General features: G+C 44.2%; 1 protein-coding gene across 1 annotated transcript; it reads right to left on the reverse strand.

The window, feature by feature from the left end:
• Window positions 1-27: 27 nt before the first annotated feature.
• Window positions 28-21,008, reverse strand: LOC106154947 (uncharacterized). The gene is made up of 27 exons (XM_013529517.3): window positions 20,850-21,008; window positions 15,915-16,076; window positions 15,559-15,660; window positions 15,050-15,127; window positions 14,275-14,532; window positions 13,894-14,013; window positions 13,465-13,587; window positions 12,901-13,074; window positions 12,252-12,380; window positions 11,745-11,876; window positions 11,397-11,513; window positions 10,876-11,079; window positions 10,421-10,561; window positions 9,953-10,132; window positions 9,493-9,693; window positions 9,185-9,295; window positions 8,754-8,870; window positions 8,393-8,491; window positions 7,914-8,057; window positions 7,571-7,660; window positions 6,596-7,327; window positions 6,189-6,386; window positions 5,522-5,656; window positions 5,205-5,357; window positions 1,716-4,784; window positions 1,100-1,246; window positions 28-878 (listed from the first exon to the last, which is right to left on the reverse strand). Exons 2-27 carry the CDS (start codon window positions 16,069-16,071, stop codon window positions 418-420), a joined length of 7,572 nt encoding a protein of 2,523 aa, XP_013384971.2. The 5' UTR covers window positions 16,072-16,076; window positions 20,850-21,008; the 3' UTR covers window positions 28-417.
• Window positions 21,009-21,408: the final 400 nt, after the last annotated feature.

The raw sequence follows: 21,408 nt of genomic DNA on the forward strand, positions 1-21,408 counted from the left end.
GATAAATGACACAAATTCAAAGAACTATTCGTTGTTGAAAGCATTTTATTTGAAGTTTTTATTTCATAAGGTACAGTATCTAAGGTTCGCAAGATCCTAAATTTTAGTCTTATGTTTCGGAAAAGTAATTATTTTGCTTACGAGAGAGGTCTGTATGGTTTAAGACAAGCCATTGTTTAGCAAGATAAACTCATCCAGTTTTAAAATAACACTGTTCCATTCAAAGTTGTTTTACATGTAACTTTCCATTCAATCATCTCTCTGCCTTACAGATATCACAGAGAACAGTGCCAACGTTTGCGACTCATTTATCTTTACTCTCCATTTTGCAAATAAAAATAAATTGACATAAACAACACTAGTACTGTCAGTTAAAAGCGTGAAGTGTTAATAAATAATTTTCTGTAGTCAGAAAGCTTAGGACGTAACAACAGCATCTGCCTTTTTCGACTTGGCATTATCCCACAGACGGAGGAAGTTGTACTGCCATCCGGGCGGTATGTCGGTCATACCAGTTTTGCCTGTGTCGTACCCTGGTGGCAGCGGTGGGCCTGTGGGACATCCACCTCCCACACAGCCGCACCCAGCCCCTACACATGGCAGCTGAGGCTGCTGGTCGCCGCATGGGTTACATGGACCAGAGAAGATGGGGCCGCAAGGGAAGCAGAGCAAATAAGGGCCGGTGAAATTGAAGCTAACACCGCCGCCGCCTCGGCCGTCAGGGCCTTTTGGACCCCTCGGACCTTCTGGACCAGTTGGACCTCGTGGACCGACGCCTCCGTCTCCTTGACCGACAAAGTCTCGTCCTTTAGGTCCGGCTGGACCTGCGGGGCCTGCGGGGCCGGCTGGCCCGTTGGGTCCTCTGGGACCTGCTGGACCTTTAATCAACAAAATTAAATTTTCATTTAGTTTGTACCTCTTTTTGCAGAGCTTCGAATTCAGTGAATTTTATTCAAGTGCATTTTATGCGGTGTTTTGTATTTTGGTGCTGCTTGCTACAATTTGACAAATGTTGCAGACAAAAGATCTTGGAGATAACAGTATATATCATTTTACAAACTAAAACCAGATAAAGAGATAAAAACCACAGATAAATTACCTCTGACCGTTCCAGCTGGTCCTGCTGGACCGTCCGGTCCTCGTGCTCCATCAGGGCCTCGTGGTCCAGTGGGCCCTTTGCGGCCAGTTGGTCCTGGTGGTCCTCTTGGTCCATCAGGTCCTCTGTCACCGGTGGGTCCCTTTGGACCTAAAAATAGAATTTTCACATTGAAGTCGGAGTCTTCATGGAGGGAATTATTTCAATAAAGCAGATCGCTGGTGCAAGTGATTGTTAGGGTGCGCTCGCTTGTAAATATGAGATTGAAAGTCCGTTCACGTTTCAGCCGCAGATCACACTTGATTAATATCATCCCAATTAATACCATTCTTCCTTAAACTTTCTGTCAACGATTGGGCAAAGGTAAATTATTCAAGATTCAATTTAGTATCGTAATCACAAATATATGTGTTCTTCGCCAATAAAGTGCCACAACAGAAGCAAATCGCGTACAGGATTGGAACAGCATTGGTGCGAATGATATTGTTCTATATTTATTTAACATTTGTCCTTTGCAGTTTTTCTAAATAATAAATCTTTGTCTCTGAACATTTTAACATGGCGATTAGACTGATTAATCAGCTATGACATCACTTTAAACTGTATATCGTTTACTCACCCCTTTGTCGGCTTGGCGAGCCGGCTGGACCGCGGTCACCCGTGGGTCCTTTGGGTCCACGTGGGCCAGGACTACCACCTCTAGCACCTGGTTGACCGGGGGTTCCAGCTGGACCTGCTGGTCCGTCAGGGCCACGTCCTCCTGTCGGTCCCCTTGGGCCTGCTTCACCAGTACCACCTGCTGGTCCGGCTGGACCTGGCCTGCCGCGATCACCTTCTGGTCCAGCTGGGCCTCTGGGTCCTGTGGGTCCTGGAGGCCCTCCTCCACCGGCTGGGCCTCTGGGGCCTGTGGCGCCTCTAGAGCCTGGTCTTCCATCTCGGCCATCTCTGCCTGCTGGTCCTCTTGGTCCAGCTGCACCATCGGCACCTCTTGGTCCATCTGGTCCTCTAGGCCCAGTAGGTCCTCTGCCATTAGCTGGTCCCCTTGGTCCTGCTGGACCCCTGTCTCCATCAGGTCCCCTAGGACCTGCTGCTCCCTTCGTTCCTCTTGGGCCTGTTGCACCAGGTCTTCCATCAGCTCCGTCAGGACCCGCAGGGCCGGTAGCTCCTGGTCTTCCAGCAGGTCCACTTCTGCCAGGGGAACCTTTTGGTCCTGCTGGTCCTGCTGGACCGGCAGGTCCTCTAGCGCCATTCTGTCCATTTCTACCATTCGGTCCTGTTGGGCCTCGTGGACCTGCGGGTCCTGGCCTGCCTGCAGCTCCCCTGCTGCCTGCTGGCCCTGCATCTCCCCGTCTGCCATTAGCACCATTTTGACCATCGGGACCTCGTGCACCAGGGGATCCGGCAGCACCCCTAGCCCCATCTGGGCCTCTTGGTCCTGCTGGGCCAGCATCACCTGTTGGTCCTGCTGGTCCTGGTGGAGCAACACCTGCAGCACTAGGTCCTTCCGGTCCCCTTGGGCCAGTAGGTCCTCTAGCTCCATTGTTTCCGTTGCGTCCATTTGGTCCTGCTGGTCCTCTAGCACCTGCTGGTCCAGTTGCTCCACGGCTTCCATCTCTTCCATCAGGGCCTCTTGGACCAGGGGAACCTCGACGACCAGCTGCACCTGTTGGTCCAGCCCTGTTTTCTCCATCTGGACCCCTTGGACCAGTTGGGCCTCTTGGTCCTGCTGGACCAGTAGCACCAGCTCGTCCTCTTGGTCCTGCTGGCCCTCTTGCTCCATTTGCGCCATTGCTACCTGCAGGACCAGGGCCTCCTGGGGCTCCTGCTGTCCCACGTGGTCCAGCTGCACCACGATTGCCAGCAGGTCCCCGTTCTCCAGCAGGTCCCGGTCTACCAGGTGAGCCTGCTGGTCCTCTTGCTCCTGTTGCACCATCAGGGCCCCTTCCATCAGGGCCTCTTGGACCAGTGGCTCCCCTCGATCCAGCAGGACCAGCTGCCCCTTGAGCTCCATTTTGACCATTTCTACCATTAGGACCCCTTGCACCTGCTTGTCCATTTGCACCTGCGGGACCTCTTGGTCCAGGTGATCCTGCAGGACCACGTGCTCCAGCACTGCCTCGTGGACCTGCTGGTCCTTGTGGACCAGGCTGTCCTGGGCTTCCTGCATCACCTCTGGCACCTTTAGCTCCATTACTGCCATCCCTGCCGTTCTGACCATTGGGACCTCTGCTACCAGTTGGTCCCCTGGCACCAGGTTGACCATCTCTACCTGCTGGGCCTTGGGGTCCCCTGTCTCCAGTAGGTCCGGCACCAGCTGGTCCAACAGGACCAGTTGGCCCTGCTGGCCCTCTTGGACCAGGTGAACCAGCTCTTCCCCTTGCTCCTCTGTCTCCATTACTTCCATCTCGGCCATCTGGCCCTCTAGGTCCAGTTGGCCCTGCTGCACCTCGTGCTCCATCTGCACCTCTTGCCCCATTAGCGCCAGCAGGCCCTGTAGGTCCAACTGGACCCGCCGGACCTCTGCTTCCTGCTGGTCCTGCATCACCCCTGGCACCTTTTGGACCAGTTGGGCCTCTTGGTCCAACACCTCCAGCAGACCCTGGTCTTCCAGCTGCTCCTCTAGAGCCTGCGGGGCCTGTAGGTCCTGCTGGACCACCAGGTCCACGAGCACCTGCTATTCCAGCTGAACCTCTTGCACCTGCAGGTCCTGTTGCTCCGACTGGACCAGGTGAACCTGCTGGGCCTGGGCCTCCAGCGCTTCCTCTGGGTCCTGCTGGGCCTGCGGGACCAGCACTTCCTCTTGGACCTTGAGCTCCTGTAGGGCCTCTCACACCCTGTCCACCACGTGAACCAGCTGGACCACGGGCGCCAGCAGCACCATTACTGCCATCACGACCAGCAGGTCCTCTTGGACCTCGAGATCCAGGGGCACCTGGGCTACCTGCTGGGCCTCGTGCACCAGCTGCACCAGCGGGACCTCTAGGGCCAGCAGGGCCAGTTGAACCTTTTGCACCATCTCTGCCAGGAGTACCGCTTGCTCCAGCAGCACCTGTTCTGCCATTACTACCATTTGGTCCTGGATCACCACGTGGGCCCTTGGTACCCTTAGGGCCTCTTGGACCAGCTGCACCAGCAGGACCTCTTGGTCCATCTGGTCCCCTAGGACCTGGACCTCCAGCAGATCCGGCTGGGCCACGGCTGCCAGCTCTGCCTGCAGCACCTCGGGCTCCGTCAGCTCCTGCCGGTCCTGTGCTTCCCTTGGAACCCCTTGGGCCTGGGGCACCATCTTGGCCATTTCTTCCTGCTGGCCCTCTGTCACCACGTGCTCCATCGGGGCCTCTTGGTCCTGGTCCTCCAGCTGCTCCAGGTGATCCGGCAGCGCCTGCTGGACCTCTTGCACCTGCTGCACCAGCTGGCCCACGGGGCCCTCTACCTCCAGGAGCACCTGCTGAGCCTGGGTTTCCTGCAGCACCTCTTTCTCCAGCCGGGCCTGCTGGGCCAGTTGGGCCCCTTGGACCTGGTGATCCCTTTGCACCAGCGGCCCCAGCGGCACCTGCAGGACCTCTTGAGCCAGCGGGACCTCTTGCGCCTCTTGATCCTGGGCCACCACTAGCGCCTGCAGGGCCGGTCGCACCAGCAGCACCTGGTCTGCCATCAGCTCCATTAGGTCCGGGGCCACCTCGTGGTCCTGAAAGTATCAGGTATGTGTCACAAACATTCATGTTACATTTAATCTTATTCATTCACACACGTGGCTCAGTTGTTGTTGTTACAAAATAAAATGTCTATTGTAAAAAATTAAGCTATCACTTCTAACATCGCGGATTCATGCTTTGGACAAGAGTGTCTCATACACTATACCGTCTGACACCGTCAAGTTAAGTTTCATTTCACTATTATCATATATTTTGTAAGAAACTAATTAAATTCCAATACTCATTAATAAAAGGATCTTACTTAAGTTTTAAAGTTCGTGTAAATTTCAAGAACTGAAGCTTCCAAACCCAAACTTAATTAAACATCTTCTTATGAACAGATTGATCAATATTCGTACAAAGCCTCAAATATATCAGTTTTCTAAGAAAGAATCTGTAGAAATTCAATATACCTCCGGGACCTGTAGCACCAGAAGTGCCGGCATCTCCTCTCGCCCCAGCTGGACCTCTTGGGCCAACCGGGCCTCTGGAGCCTGCTGGACCTGCGGGGCCTGTTGCTCCACGAGCGCCATTATTTCCATCTCTTCCATCTCTGCCATTGGCACCTGTTTCATTGCCAAAAATAATTAAAATCATTCCATGGTCCATTATTGTTGTTCGTTACCTAGATATGATAAAATAGCCATCTACTTAAGGCAATAAAGTATTGCATATTTAATTTTTATACTATATGTATATACTTTTTTCTATACACATTCTATTTACTGACCGTTAGGCCCGGTGGGTCCTCGAGGTCCAGCTGATCCTGGACGTCCAGCAGGTCCAGCCGCACCCCTCTGTCCTGTTGCACCAGCGGGACCACGTGGTCCGCGCCCTCCTGCAGATCCTCTGGCACCTGCCGTTCCTGATACAAACAGATGGATAAGAGGTTATTTACTCAGAAAACATATTCACTGGGGAACAAAAATTGTGTTAAAAGGTGCCCATAATACTGCATACGTCTGATTTTCTTCCCGGCTTGCCCGCGTATGTCGCATACAGTCGACGACTAACATACACCACGTCTTATGCTTTAAACAGCAGTATGAACGCACTGAAGCGCATAAAAATACAGGCAAGCTTGCGTGCGAAATACAAGTGCAATTATCCTATTAAAGCAACATCTGTCTTTTAAAACAAAGTCAGTTACAACTTTTCGTCATCCACTGTATGCAAAAGTCAAGAGCAAATTACCGCATATCTATGCGCCACGTTCTTGAATGCCGCATACAGTGGACGACCTTTGTCGTAACTAGTACAAACAACACAAGCGTTCGGGATGACCTTTTCCTCTTTTTAAAAAACCAATCAACTTCTCAAAGCCGTTAAAATGAACTGCAAAGGAAATGTGATCAACACTGCATTATGTTTCTCTTCAACAAGCACAAGTGTATTACCTGCGCGGCCAGCAGGACCCCGGTCACCGAGTGCTCCGTTTCGTCCATTCTCTCCTCTCGGACCTCTGGGTCCAGTGACTCCTGGTGCTCCCGTGCTGCCAGCGTTGCCTGCTGGACCTCTAGGGCCTGCTGGACCTCGTGGTCCTCTTCCTCCACGTGGACCAGGTGCACCATTGGCACCCGCGGCTCCGGCAGGACCTTGAAGCATACACGATTAAAGCATATTTTAATATACCTTAATTACTATATTGTTTTATTAAACTATTAAAAATTATCAAGTATATATAATATATAAATATATTTAGTATTAAAAGTCACAAAAGTCCAGCACAACAGTCATGCACATACAAACACTTATGCAGAAAGACAGGTAAATTTTGACGATCTTAACTAAAGGATTAATTCACCTGGTGGTCCTCGGGCGCCAGTTGGTCCTCTACCACCAGGGACTCCGGCTCGGCCAGCTTGGCCACGGGCTCCGGCGGGACCTTGGGGCCCAGTTGGACCTCTTCCTCCAGCAGGGCCAGGTGCACCTGGGGAACCTGCCAGTCCAGCGGCTCCCCGACTCCCGTCTGGACCTCTTGGACCTCTGTTTCCGTCGGGACCTCTACCTCCGGCAGCTCCTGCTGGGCCCCGTGCTCCGGCAGCTCCACGGTCTCCCGTTGGTCCCTTTGGCCCAGCTGGTCCTGCTGGGCCAGTGCTTCCTGCAGCACCTGCCGGACCTGGGGCACCGGCAGGTCCTGTTGGTCCTCTAGGACCTGGGCCTCTTCCAGCCGGACCACGTGCTCCGGCGGCTCCTGCAGCACCAGCCGGTCCTTGATCTCCGCGTGGTCCTCTTGGTCCCCTGCCGCCTGCAGCACCGTTTCTACCATCAGTACCTGCTGCCCCTGCGGGTCCTCTTTCTCCAGGGGCTCCCCTAGGTCCTGTAGGACCACGTCCTCCTCTAGAGCCTGGCCTTCCACTTGTTCCTGCCGGACCTCTATCACCTGCTCGCCCAGCTGCTCCTCTGGGGCCTCGTGGTCCGGTTGTTCCGTCTTCTCCGGGGGCGCCGGCAGAACCAGCTGCTCCAGCTGAACCTGCGGGGCCTGCTGCACCTCGGGCACCATTGGGACCTCTAGGTCCTCTCCCGCCAGGTCCACCTAGAACAGTGCACCAAGTTGACTGAATCAGTAAATCGATAATACTCCTTAAAACACTAATGAGATATATACGACATTTCTGCAAGGCATGTCGTATAAAAACAGTTAATTAAAATTACCCCCAGTATTTTCATCCTCTCGAACATTCTTTTATCAGCAGAATTCATTTGGGCGTATGAATAGATCATTTTCACTCTTACCTTAATCTTACAAGTCCATGAAAGTATACACGTATAAACATACCTGGAAATCCTTGAGGACCTCTGTCTCCTGCAGGGCCGTCAGGACCGGCCGGGCCTCTAGGACCCATATCTCCATCTTTGCCGTCAAGTCCTACACAATATAATCAATATATCTACTGCATTGCTCCATATATTTTAAAAGGGTCATAGACACGTGGTTCAGGTTTTCCATATATGTACACAAACACTAAATACACAAAAAAAGTTTTTATTATCACACATAAAAATCCTTACAATACCATTCATAAAATTAAACAGTAAAGGCTTTTAGTTTTGTATTTTATTGGTTTATTAAATTGTTGTCTTTAAAGATGAAGGACAATGAATTTCCAATGTGACCGTACCTGGTTCTCCAGCGCGGCCTGGTTGTCCCCTTGCGCCATTAGGTCCAGTGGGTCCAGTGGGTCCTTTGGCCCCAGTAGTACCTGGTCGGCCTGCGACACCAGCAGGACCTCTAGCACCTGCCTGCCCTCGCGGACCCATGTCACCTAAAAAACAACAGCAATACTTGTTCCAAACACATTATATGCACCATTATATAGACATATGCAATGCAGAGGTATGGTGCTACCCGTTGATATATGTCAGAGAACTAGATATGCATTAAAACAAACATAAGAGATCACTCAGTGGAGTTTGTTCATTTGCAAGGAGATAAGTAGAAAAGGAGGAAAAAGAAATATATATTTACGACTAAAAGACCTGCGCCACAAGTTTTAAGAGTATTCACATTTTGAAGAAACCCAGTGGTGAAAATGGAGTTTAAGACCAGATGGTTATTGTATGTAATAACTGTACAGGTGTACACAGCCGCGATGTTTACCTCTGCGTCCTGGAAGTCCTGGCGATCCAGCTGGACCCGCGTCTCCTGCCGGTCCTTTGGCTCCCGGGCGTCCGTCAGCACCAGCAGCTCCTCTGGCTCCTGCAGAGTAAATGATTAATTTTAAAATATTAGGGGTCACGAATGGCGGAGTCTATGAACACAAGGTGAGACTGAGAAACCTTGCGACACGGATACGTGAGCTACAAACAGATAAATTGGTAGACAAATGTTTCGATTTTACTTAAAGTGATCATGAATTAAATACGGTTTTGTGGGTTTTGAGGATAGGTAATATTTAGTCTTTTGTGAAAATCAGTTCACTGATCTTATCGCGTGTCCCAGGGAAAAAAACAGGCCATACCTGTAGGTCCCTTTCCTCCGGGCCTGCCTGCGGATCCTCGTGGACCCGTTGGACCACGTGCTCCGTTTCTACCATTATCTCCTCTGGGTCCTGTAGGTCCTCTACTTCCAGCAGGGCCTAAAATACAGCAAAACCCAGTGACACCCTATTCCTGACACCCTTTTCATTCTTTAAGCGTGATAATCGACTGTTAGTACTTTCCAATAGCTGTTATATTGCTAGGATGAAAATAGAAAATCCTGATGCTCTGAACAACCTTGCTAGATTTATTTATCATGGTTTGATTATTAGAGAAAACTGATGTGAAATGTCGAACTGTAACCTTGTGATGTATTTGCTATGGGCCGGTGGCCTTTATCAATTGAATAAAGCCTAATAGCTTCAGCCCAAAGGTTGTGGCAGTATAACAGAATTGACACAGATTTCTTTACCTCGGTCTCCTTGTGCGCCTTTAGCACCGGCTGCTCCGTTTTGTCCGTCGGGTCCTCTTGGTCCTCTCGCACCTTGTTGTCTGTTTGGTGATCCGGCTGGTCCTGCTGGTCCTGTAAGGTGGGGAATTATGGCTTAATCTAGTGTATTATTAAACTGATGTTATGTGAAGATTTTACTTGCGCCTCTGCAAGTGCTGCCTGTAACATTTTTTATATTAAGACATACACATAAATAGATGGACATACGTTCAGACAGACAGATTCACAGACAACTAAACTAAATTGTACAGCCGGACATATAGACAGACCTGCTGGGCCGGCTGCTCCTCTGGCACCATTAGCTCCGTCTCGTCCGTCAGGTCCTCTTGGGCCAGCGCTTCCCGCTGGGCCTGCAGGGCCTCTAGAACCCGGTCTGCCGTCAGGACCTGGTGGTCCTCTGGCTGTCCCCGCTGGGCCGGCAGGTCCCGCAGGTCCTGTTGGACCACGCGCACCTGGACTGCCATTAGCACCTATAAAGTGATTTCACTCAGATTAGTTGTAAATTTGTCATGATTTACGGTAATAAATGTCTCTTTACGTTTCTGTTGATGTGTATATATGTTTTTTCTTATATCCCAAACATATCATAAGTTATAAAATCGATCATGATTTATAGTTACAAATTAACCTTTTCGTTTCTGTTGATATGCATATTTGTTAATTCTTATATCCCACACATATCACAAACCGCAACCACCAGACAGAAATGGAAACTTCGTCTAAATATACCTGGTCTTCCATCAGCACCGTTGGCACCACTGGGGCCAGTAGGGCCTCTCGGGCCAGCTTCACCAGCAGATCCTGCTGGACCCGCGGGGCCGGTTGCTCCACGGGCCCCGGGATTACCATTTCTACCATCTCTTCCCGGGGCACCAGTTGAACCTGGGCCACCTGGGCGTCCATTGGAGCCTGTTTGACAAATAAAACGAAGTTGATGTATTTAAGTATGTCGGTGGTAAGAAACCATTATTTTCAGCATACTAAAATTATCTTAAATATTTATTTCAAAGAATCGCAATCTGCTACTGATTGAAAGATGCGTGTAACACTATGAGATACAGGTAACAAGCGGTAGGTACATTTCACCTTATTGCACAATACGGGTAGTTTTTCTGCACGAATAAGTTGGAAATAATGCTAAGGTTGGGAGACATTAGTCAGACATTTAACAATAATAATTATGGCAATAATTCTCACCGTCTCTCCCAGCAGGTCCTGCTGGACCTGCTGGCCCTGGTGGGGACGGTCCAACTGGGCCGGCATCTCCCCTTGGTCCTTTGTTGCCATCGGGTCCTCGGGGGCCAGCTGGACCTTGAGGTCCTCTTGGGCCAGGGTCGCCTAAATTTAAAAAATCGTGTATAAATCACACATGGAAACGTGAATCGAGCCTATTTTTAATATGCCATCCGCACAAAAGTCCAAATGCATACTTTTCTTGTACATATTAACGTGTAGATTAGATTAATCTGAAATCATTCGTTAAACGTTGACCTGAACAGATTGGAATTATTTTAATTAGGCGTTTTTCAAATTAATATATAGTTAATGACTGCAGCCTTATCTACTAGGTCTATGCTAGACCTCCTCAAAGATGATGTGTTTTGGTGGTCATTTCACTGTTTGGTTCGTAGTATCACCAACACCCTACATACCGACAGGTCCTGCGGGCCCACGCCTTCCTTCTTCACCGGGCGCTCCGGCAACACCTGTTGGTCCTTTAGGACCGGCCTGACCCACACCTCCTCCGGTCTCTCCCTTGGGTCCCATGGACCCTGTGATTCCTGTAGGTCCTTTGGGGCCTGTGGGCCCACTGACGCGACCTGTCTTTTGGAGAACGCTCACGACCAGGTTAATTGCTGAAAAAGAAAAGTGCATATTGCATCAGCTATTTGTCTCTGTATATCACCAGTAAAAAAAAACACCAGGGTTATTCTACGTATTTTATCTAAACGTGATACGATTTCCTTAGCAAAAAGATTAGATTTAACAACACAATTGTCGAAATTAGTACAATAAGTTAAACTGAATAACAAGAAAGGTGCTTCAACCTAGTTAAAACTGGGTTTTTACTTGTATATTCTACCCTGGAGAAAGACAGAAATTTCTAAAATACATTTCAATATGTTTAAATAGATTTCAGTGAAAAGAACCCAACTGGTACCCAGTGACTTACTGAGGGTACACTCGTCTCCAAAGAATGGTTCCTTGCACTCGCACTCGAAGGGATCATTAGGTCTTCCAGTAAGCGTGCACCTGCCTCCATTGCAAGGATCACCCTCGCATGCAATTGCTGGAAGAAAGACCCACAGCGTTCAGATCTCAAAGACGTATGTTCAGTGAAAATTTATAGAGAAGCCCAACCCACAAAGTGATATTTCTATTCTCTATTTGTATATACTTATACTCATAGGCCCTATTTACTAAGTAGGATATAATAAAACTATTCCTGTAATTAGTCAAGACAGATTTCTCTGGCCGATTTTTTTCCCTTAGTGCTCTACGCTGTCTTCTGTGCACTTACGGGTCTCACAGCTCTTCCCAGTATACAGTGGCATACACTGACACTTAAAGCCCCCTGGAGCTGGCTGAGGGATGCAGGTGCCTGCGTTCTGGCATGGGTTGGGAAGGCAGGCTAAGATGTCTACTGTCAGGTCTTGAAAAAGTACCAGAAACATATGATATAACACATATTTAAACGACAATAATGAGCCGATTGAAACGGAGTGGAGCTTGTAGCAAATTCTAAAAAATGAAGTAAGGCGGTGTTCGTATGATTTTGCTTTCAGACACAACACGTAAAATAATGGTATACCCAAACATTTTTTGTGTGCTAATGCTTAGATAAGTCAATAAATGTGAATTTGGAGTAGATACAAAAGCGCACTTCACATCCCTAAAAGAACTGAATATAAAAATTAGTATATACGAAATTTGCTTTTAGCAATTAAAATACATATTTCCTGCAAATACTTGCTTCCCATGTTATAAACTGGGAATAAAACAGTTCGTTTAATAGAATTGTGCATACCAATCTGACAATATCGGCCATAGTAGTTATCAGGGCATAGACACAATCTTCCGCCAGATGAATCTAGAACGCATCTTCCACCATTCAAACAGTAGTTGTTGGACACGTCTCGTGGGTTGCATAGCGTCGCTGAAACGAAAATAACTCCTTTAAGCAACCTGATTCCAAAAAACGGTGACTACAAGAAGATGCTTTCAAATGAATTAGTTCTTATTCCATTTCGAATCGTGAAAATAAAAGGTATTTTTCTGGGTAAAACTGCTCCGGGTAGGCAACAGTTACATTATAAAACAAAATAGTAATCATTTTAAAGCACTGGTGAAAGGATCAATGCAGGTTGAACACTTGACACCTTCAATTTTAGTCATATTTTAACTAATTATTAAAACATGAGCATATTTGAATTTAGAGACCATTCCCAGAGACTATCGTACTAACTTTGGATCGAACTACATGTATCTCCAAGGGGATTCTCGGTTAATTGCAATTAAGTAAGCTGATAGGGGGTAATTAACTATCGTTTAGCAGGCGTTATTTAGTAGGCGTCTCAGACATCTAAGCCACTTAAGCTGAAAGCAATTTAGCGAGAAACCCCGTGGAGATGAACCGATCCTGTTAGATCGATCTAGGGATGGGAACCCAGTCTTACTCGATTCACAGTTCTTTCCACCGTAGGGTTCTGGGCAGGAACAGGTGTACTCCCCTGGTCTGGCACCATCACGGCACCTGCCGCCATTTTGGCAGGGGGAGCCACAGCAGCCTGCGCAGGACTTGGGCACCACTATCACCGTGGTGCCTTTATCAGTGACGGACGATGTTCCGTCTGAAATAAAGTTAGGTAAGGTTTAAAATGGTACGTGGAAAGTTGGGTTTACAAAGATATAGTGAGAGGATGTGGTAGATGGTTTTGGTAGCATATACGTACATTATTTTGAAGCTTAAATAGCATGAAAACGATTTAAATCAGCCATTAATATAATATCTGATGATACATTTAATCATATTTAAAATGATAGATACAAATTGACTCTTAGATACACAAAGTCTTCCAATACCTTTCAGTGTTTATTGCATTGAAAGCATTCTATAGATCAGTAATGGTGTTTCATTTCCTGCAGAACTCATTGTCAAACTTTTAAATGGCCAAAATATTAATTTCGTCTTTGGACAAATTATTAACAACAACAAACAGCTATATTTAACATGTACCTACCTATTTGGCATGAACTTCCAAAGAACGGTTTGATGCACTTACAGTACATGGAACCGTCTGAGCGCATTGCACATTTACCGCCATTCAAGCAGCTGAGGCCGCCGGGTGATGGGCAGGCTCGCACTGAAAGGTCAGGGTCATATTATAAGTAAGGTCAAGGTTAACTTTAAGGTCAAGGTCGCAGATTTATGTAGCAAGGCGTAGAATGACGGACGTTGTCTCTTAGAATTTTGATATTGTTCTAAACATTGAACCTTGGTTTCTATATAATTTTATGATACTAAAATGGTATTATCAAATTTATCTAGGATTAATGACGACATCAGTACCTTTTTGTATGAAAATCACACGCCCTGTTTGTCAAATTGAAAACGGACGATTACCTATACTATCTTCAGGTATACAAAAGCGTCATCAGTGTAAACTCACCTCCGTCACACGTGTGTCCCGTGTAAGGGTCTTTACACTCACACCGGAAGCTGTCTCCCTCAGGCATACATTTACCACCGTTCTTACACGGGTTGATTCTGCAGGGGGGATCTGGCTTGACTGAAATGACACAATAAACATCACATTATTTCGTGATAAAAATTTCAATACGCGCTTTTTATTTGTATTTTTTTTTTTTTTTTTTTTTTGTTAAAGAGTCTAAAATGAACGTAGAATTCAAACATGTAACGGTAATTATCAAAACCTTTTTATATCTTCCTCTGAGTCAAGTCTAAGGCATCCTAACAAGGCCTGTATTTTCCAACGCGGACAGCGCACCATTAAGGCGCCACTGATGACTGTAATATCAAGACCACTTACTGTAGGACGGGCAGCATTGGTAGGCAATGGCCAGGTTAGGCTGCTGGGTCTGCTGACACTCGTCTGTCATGTTGACCCGACAGTACCTCATACCGTCACAGTAGGCTCGCACCTTGTCCATGAAACACTCAAACTCTGGCAATGTGGTGGTACACGACGGGTCCACGTTCCTGTCACAGAAACGCTTCACGTGGATGTGCTGCTTGCCACAGCTCATCTCCATGAAGGTGTTGTCACAGTCGTACCTGCCATATTGTTCTGGAATGGAAAGGACTCAGTATGGTTGTACGTTCTCTTTTTCTATATTTTGTTCTTTCCTCAAAATATCACAATCCTCCAAAACTTGCACTTTTTAAAAACATTCTAATGATGGTCCAATTACTGTCGGTACTTATTTTTACCTTCGTAATTTTTCTGTTCATTAATTATTTTCATTGTTTTAATTGTTTTTATTTCAATCTCTACGTAAGATTTAAGTAATTTATGTTTTTCTATTTTCATCTATCTGAACTGACTACTTTGTATCACATAACTATAACAAAAAAGTACCCGAGAAGTTAATACCTCACGCGGTGAGATTAATTGGCACTGATAAATTCAATAGGAAATAAAATACAATAAAAAATGATCATAATGGCCTCCAAATATACAACTATGTTCTTCAGGAAAGAGGAATCCTCCAAAAATGTCTTCAATTTTCTGTAAATGTAGAAGATTTATGAACATGTTTCAATTAAAAACTTGGATTTTATATGTCAGATTCAGCTGTGCTTACCCCCAATACAGCAAGCCTGGTTGTCACCCTTCTCACAATAGTGACCGTAGAAACCACAAGGGCAGATGCACCGGAAACCTAGAAATATTTAACAATCTTCATGTTTTTGTTGTTACCATGGTTTTTGTTGAATTGCTAGAATGTACAGCACAGAGCAATGTATATTTTCAATAAAACAAGAAGTATTTTCTCGTATGTTCGCGATATCAAAATTCAAAATCCAGGTTGGGTTTAACGTCCTTGTCATATATCCTGTATGCCTTTTCCTTTTATATGTCGCATTCAGAACAGTGGACTAACTAGTCCGAGGGTCAAATATGGCAGACCCACTTGGAATCTATTCAGTGTCTATTAGCGGAATAGACGACAATATTTTAGCGGGTCGCCATATTTGACCCGCGAACTACTCAATCCACTGTTCTAAATGCGCCCATACAGGTCACTATACGCAGTACAAGAAGTATCGTAACGAAAGAATTGTGTGCGCCCATATTGTCTTCTCTACGTACCAAGGATCTGGTTCTTGCTGTTGTATACCTTGGAGCATCTGCCGCCATTGGTACACACGGCACAGCCACTGCCCGAACACGAACACGGGTCATAACTTTGTGCTAAAACAAGGATATAAAAATAATTTTTAAATAGATGATTACAGAATTATCAAGACGGCAGCTAAGACAAGGACTCTTTGGGGAGCTCTGGTGAACGCCCTGTGTACCACTGGAAACAAAAAGGATTAACTAAGTAACTAAATATTGCAGAATTATATGTGTACGTGGACCGTTCCATTTAAGTATTCCACTCTTTTATGAAACAAGTCTTTACAAAAAAAAGACACCAGGAAAAGATACACTGGGTTACTTACTGTATCCACATCCTGCACTGGTGCACCCCCAGTCTTCCTGTGGGGCCTCCTGAATAGGAAGAGGCCCAATAGGTCCTACAGGCGGGGGTACTTCAGGCTCCGACCTGGAGTATGCCAACAACACACCTAGCAGTAGCAGGTGTATTTGGCCGCCCATAATAACTGAAAATAGATACAACATATAGTATTGGGTTTGGCTTGCTGAGTTGCATTCTATTCTATTCTATTCTATTCTATTAGGTTTATATTGACTATCTGGTTTCACGCAGGCTGAAGGTTTTAGTATCCTAATAATAATGAATTAGTGTTTTTCCAAGATTTATGATATTTTTACTTTTGAAGATACGACCAATTCAGAGGTGTTTAATACATAATTATTAATTTTAATTATAATTTTAATTAATAATACATTTAAAAATGTAGAGTGTGTTATGCTGTTGACAAGCATGTGCTCAGAGATGGACATGAGAACAAGACTACTGTGCATTACCCGATCACCCGAAACCAGATTACAATTTTTAAGAAAATATTAATTCGAAACATTGAGAGGTTGAAATTTATTGAAAACGTTCAGAAAAATAAACAACATACACTAATTTATCCTAGATTATGGTTATTTGGAAATAATTAGCCTTAATTTCAATTTATGTGACATTCCTTCACGGTCGCACGTCTAATGTCACTGTAATTAAGACCGATAAAGCGTCGCACACAGGCAAAATGTAATAAAACTGAGTCACATTGTCTGCGGTCACAGAGTGTTCCGTATCAGCCCGTGTCGCGGTTATGTCATTACATGTGATCGCTTCATCTAAGATACTACCAAAACATGTTGTTCGGCTCACAGAACACACAAATAACGGTGTTAAGGTGACCTTGACATCTGCTAACGATGTGTTCACACGCACACCTTACTGTACACCGCGCTGACTTGGAGATGCTCCTGGGAGAAATTCGAACACTGTTCGTAGTGTTAGGTTGTCCTATAGTAAGTTGCCGCATTTAGAGAATTAATAGGAGGAAAAAGGAAAAGAGACCACATTTGATAAATCTTTTCGGACTTACATGGAGAATCTACGTTAAACCGTGGAAGGTTATCAGATACAGTACATACTAATAGGTGGATGTTCGTCTCCTTGGACATTTGTGCCAACACGAACCAATGGGTTGCAAAGCCAACGTCAATCACTTGGCATCATCATCATCATCATCATTATTATTATTATTATTATTATTATTATTATTATTATTATTATTATTTATGTCTAACTTGTTGATAATTTCAACATGTACTACTGTAGAAATAAATGACATCATTCGTTCAAAAATATGTTTCTTATCCTTTACCAAATCTGCATTGACAATTTGATAATCTGCTTGCTTATGTAGTTTTCAATTCCCCAAAAGCTTAAATGGTATATTTAGGGCACCAAACAGTCCTGTTAATTATATTTATTGAAAGAGAGGTAATGTGATCCAAGGGCGAGAAAACGAAAAAGACCGCAGTTGGCATATAAAGAGGATAACACATCATTTTGTATTTTGATATCTGTTTGATAATGTGAAAACGCCCATAGAATTGTGGAACAAATGTATGGTTTACTCATTATGGTAAAGTCATGACTTCCAGCAGTAGACAATGACCACACTGGTAATAAAGAGGGAATTGTTTCCCGTTTTGAGTCACTTGTTCAAAAATATTTAAGTATCAAATGGAAAATTAACTCAATGTTCGCCAGAATCTTCACGATAAGCCATATTATGTGTGTTCCTTTATATTGAGAGCAGTTTAATGGGTTGCTTTATGTTAAAAGTGGGAAAACTAAACATTTGTGGCTTCAGGTGCAAGTTAAGTATTTTCAATCCCTAATATTAAAATGGCATGGATTTATGACACATTATGGATAAAATGCACTTTTACTACAAGTTACATGAAAAAGTAAGCATGCCCACAAAAAGCTTAATAAGTACCCTTGAGTCATGCTGAAAATGTAATAAATGTACCACGTCAAACTGTGGGGGACGACGATTTATGACTGAAAATACCAATCTTATTTGAATATTAAAGAAACCGTTTTTGTTCTCAAAGTCATCCCCAATATATCCCCCAGTTATATCTCTGGCACACTTTTTGGAGTGGCGGATATATCTGCCATGCACAACGGGTGGTGCAACGTCAATTTTCACCTTAAAGTCAATTCATGTCAAAATGCCAAAGTACCCGGTCACATTTGAACCAACCGTGTGTCTGACAAAATTATTAAATGTCATTTTGCACATAACACGCGAGTTTCCTCCAAGCGTTGTAGAAAAGTTGAGCCTTTGTGACCAAAATGGACTATTTTTATTTAATGTCTTTAAAGTGATTTAAAACATGCTTTCATGTGTTGCGTCTTGTCTTCAGTGTACCTTAACATTTAAAATGGCCGTGTTAAAGGCTTCGCTATAGTGATGTAAGCATAGCTACACATTTCCTTGCAATTAAATGCAGTTAAATAAAAATCAGCAGTCTGCGGTCATTTTATAACGCAAATTTTCGAATTCCACACAATTATGGAGGTATTTGAGCCTGATTTAATAGAATTTTTCATCCAAATTAAGCTGGTTTATTTATCATTGCTATCGACGCCCACTGCGCTGCTCTAAAATGCATAATTAACTCTTAAGGGCGGATAAACTCAATATATTTCATCAAGTCAGAAAGTTGCTCTGACAATTTAAAATCTTGTGATATACGTGTTTGACGGCTACAACAAAAGGTCTGAAGTGCCTTAAAGAGATTTGACAGTACATTTTAGAGCATTTTGACTGCAAATGTAACAGTATCATATTTTAATGAAAGTTGTGCCTTTTTTCGTTCTTTTCTTTTCATAAATTAATTCCGAGTATTACCTTTGCTATTCAAATCAACCTGATGCCCAGCGTACATGTACCGTTAGAACAACTGTTATTTTCATTTTAAACAATTATTTTGATTTTAATTAGCCCACAGATTTACAAATGTAAATTATGCAAATAATTAAGAGCGAATAAGGGAACAAGTTTCGACACGCCAAGAACTTTACATGATAATGAAGCTGACGAAGCAATTATGTGACAAGCGTGACTTCACTGCCATCTGGCGAGTTTTCAATAAGGGCCATGGGGGGTCCGATAGCATGTGACGTCAGACACCGTCAGATATCAGAAATTCTACGTAGTTGAATCGTATAACTGACTATAATTTTGCCAATATTTTAGAAATTTGAAAATGTTGGAAGGGACCCTAAAGATGTCAGCACACTAGTTCAGGTTGTAATTAAACATAACCTCGATTAAATTCTAAAATGAGTGAACTATGATCAGTTCTTATGAGACAACATTCCCCACTTTCTGGTATTAGCCTATATGAATGCTGCAGTGTTTACTAGGTGCTTATAAAGCGCTGAAAAGAAGTTTCTATGTACGGAGATGTAGCTGGTATCAGTAATTGGACTTTAGTACTGTAAAGAATTGACATTATAATTCCAGGCGGTATTATCAAAGCGCAATCATTAGTCATTAGCCATTTGCTAACAATGCTATTTAGATGGTATTTAGAAAATACATTAAATGACACGTACTTGTGGTTTACATTTCTTTATGCGCGTTCGCGTTCCATTCCGTGCGTGTTAACTTACGCGCACACAGACACATAACTCCTCCGTATGTGACATTATAACTTAAAAATAAGTATTCAGCAAATTGCGAACGCGTGAAGCTGTACTAGTTAACATGTATACGACACTCCAGCAATACGTCGTCGGTGATTTTATATTTAAATCGATCCTGGACTGTTCATAGGGCAGTGACGTGTTACCTAATTAAATCCGTTCGAATTTAAATGATATTTATGCAAAAATCTTTAAGTGCTAATCAGTAAGTGCTTGTTGATACGGACAAAGTTCTAAAGCATAATTAACACAGTTCGCCTCTGTTAATTCATTACTTGTTTTAACGATATTGTTTTCGACCGTGGCAACCTTACTGTTCATTCCACAGGTGGGCATGACAAATACAACGTAACACCTTCGTTAAGATTTATAAATTTAACCTCGTTTTATGTTGCGTACACAGTTTTAATTAAGAGATATAAATATGCATGTTACATACTTATACCAGCCATATAATGCTGTCGTTTCTGTTTAAAAGGTATAGATTTCTGTAAACACAAACCTGCCCAACAAAAGGAAGGTATTTGGCTAATACCGTTAATACCACTGTTTTTTCTTATTTCCCAACAATTAAAAGAAGAAGCATTAAGATTACAATTTGGATGCATTGTGCTTTTCTACGAATTCTTTAGTATAAAATTGCCTTATTTTGAAATAACTATTGTTGCAATGAGTCAACAGTTGTGTAGAGAATAGATGCCATTTCAAAACACTCAGCATCTTCAGATACCAGCATCTCGCAGTAGGCCAGTCTGTAGGTGATTTCATGATAATGTATTTAACCTTTTCTCTATTAATCTCTGAGAGTCCTATATATATATATATCTCGTAAATCCTATAGCATTTGGTGTTCAGATAATGAAATTACATTAAATTCCTTTTTTGACCAATAGATATGGTATATCGTGTTTGATGTTTGCTGACAAATATGGTAAAAAGTAAAACTTTGAACCCTCGAGTTCCGTACTGTTCTAGTTGGCATTCAGTGCATCATTTGAAATACTGTTTGCTGAATTTTTCGTTATTGTGTGTTTTCTGTATGATAACAGAGTAACATTCAAAGAATAGTTGTACAAATAGTTACGATTCTCTTACTTTCCATGCAAACGCTATGTTAAACCGACCATCATCATGGCGACCGCAATTAAAGTAAAACACAAAGTCCAATAACTACTCAAAATAATCCAAAAACTTATCTCCAAACCGAAAAGAAACTTCTTACAAAATTTGACCCACTACTTACCAACTATGAGCACCAACTAAAAGTTTCTTGAATCTTAAGTCCTTCGCTTCGAAATCGTCTTCTTGTCCTTGGAGAGCGAAAGGACTGGAGCCCCTTCCTGTAGCGTGTAGCAGGGCTGAGGCGGTACTACCAGTGTCAATGTTTTAGTACCTGTCCATTACCGCCATTTTGAAACACCGTTTCTCAATGTTTCTTTGAAGACATTGATTAACCATGGCAGGGGCGACATCAAGCACGGAGGTTGTCCTGAAACATGGATAACTGTGACGTGTTTCCGTGACACTGGGTGGCGCCCCAAGGAGATAAAAATTGAGTCCGTGATATGTGTAAGACTGTTCTTACCCAAAAAGGTAAAATCGGCCGCATGCCTCAGTTTTCTCTGCTGTATAGGCAAGCCATTACGCGCTGTATACCAACCACCATTCACCTGTTGATGGCTACATTAAGAAGTATTTGCAAATTTAAGTGTCTATTAAGGGTGTTTTAATATGTACCGGAGCTACAGGGGCGTAAAAATTGAGGTTTTCCTTAAAGTTTGTGTAGTGAAAATTTCAATTAG

The sequence above is a fragment of the Lingula anatina genome, chromosome 7 (genome assembly GCF_051362555.1).
Source record: "Lingula anatina isolate TDL-2025a chromosome 7, LinAna3.0, whole genome shotgun sequence".
In the NCBI taxonomy this organism is placed as follows: Eukaryota; Metazoa; Brachiopoda; class Lingulata; order Lingulida; family Lingulidae; genus Lingula; species Lingula anatina.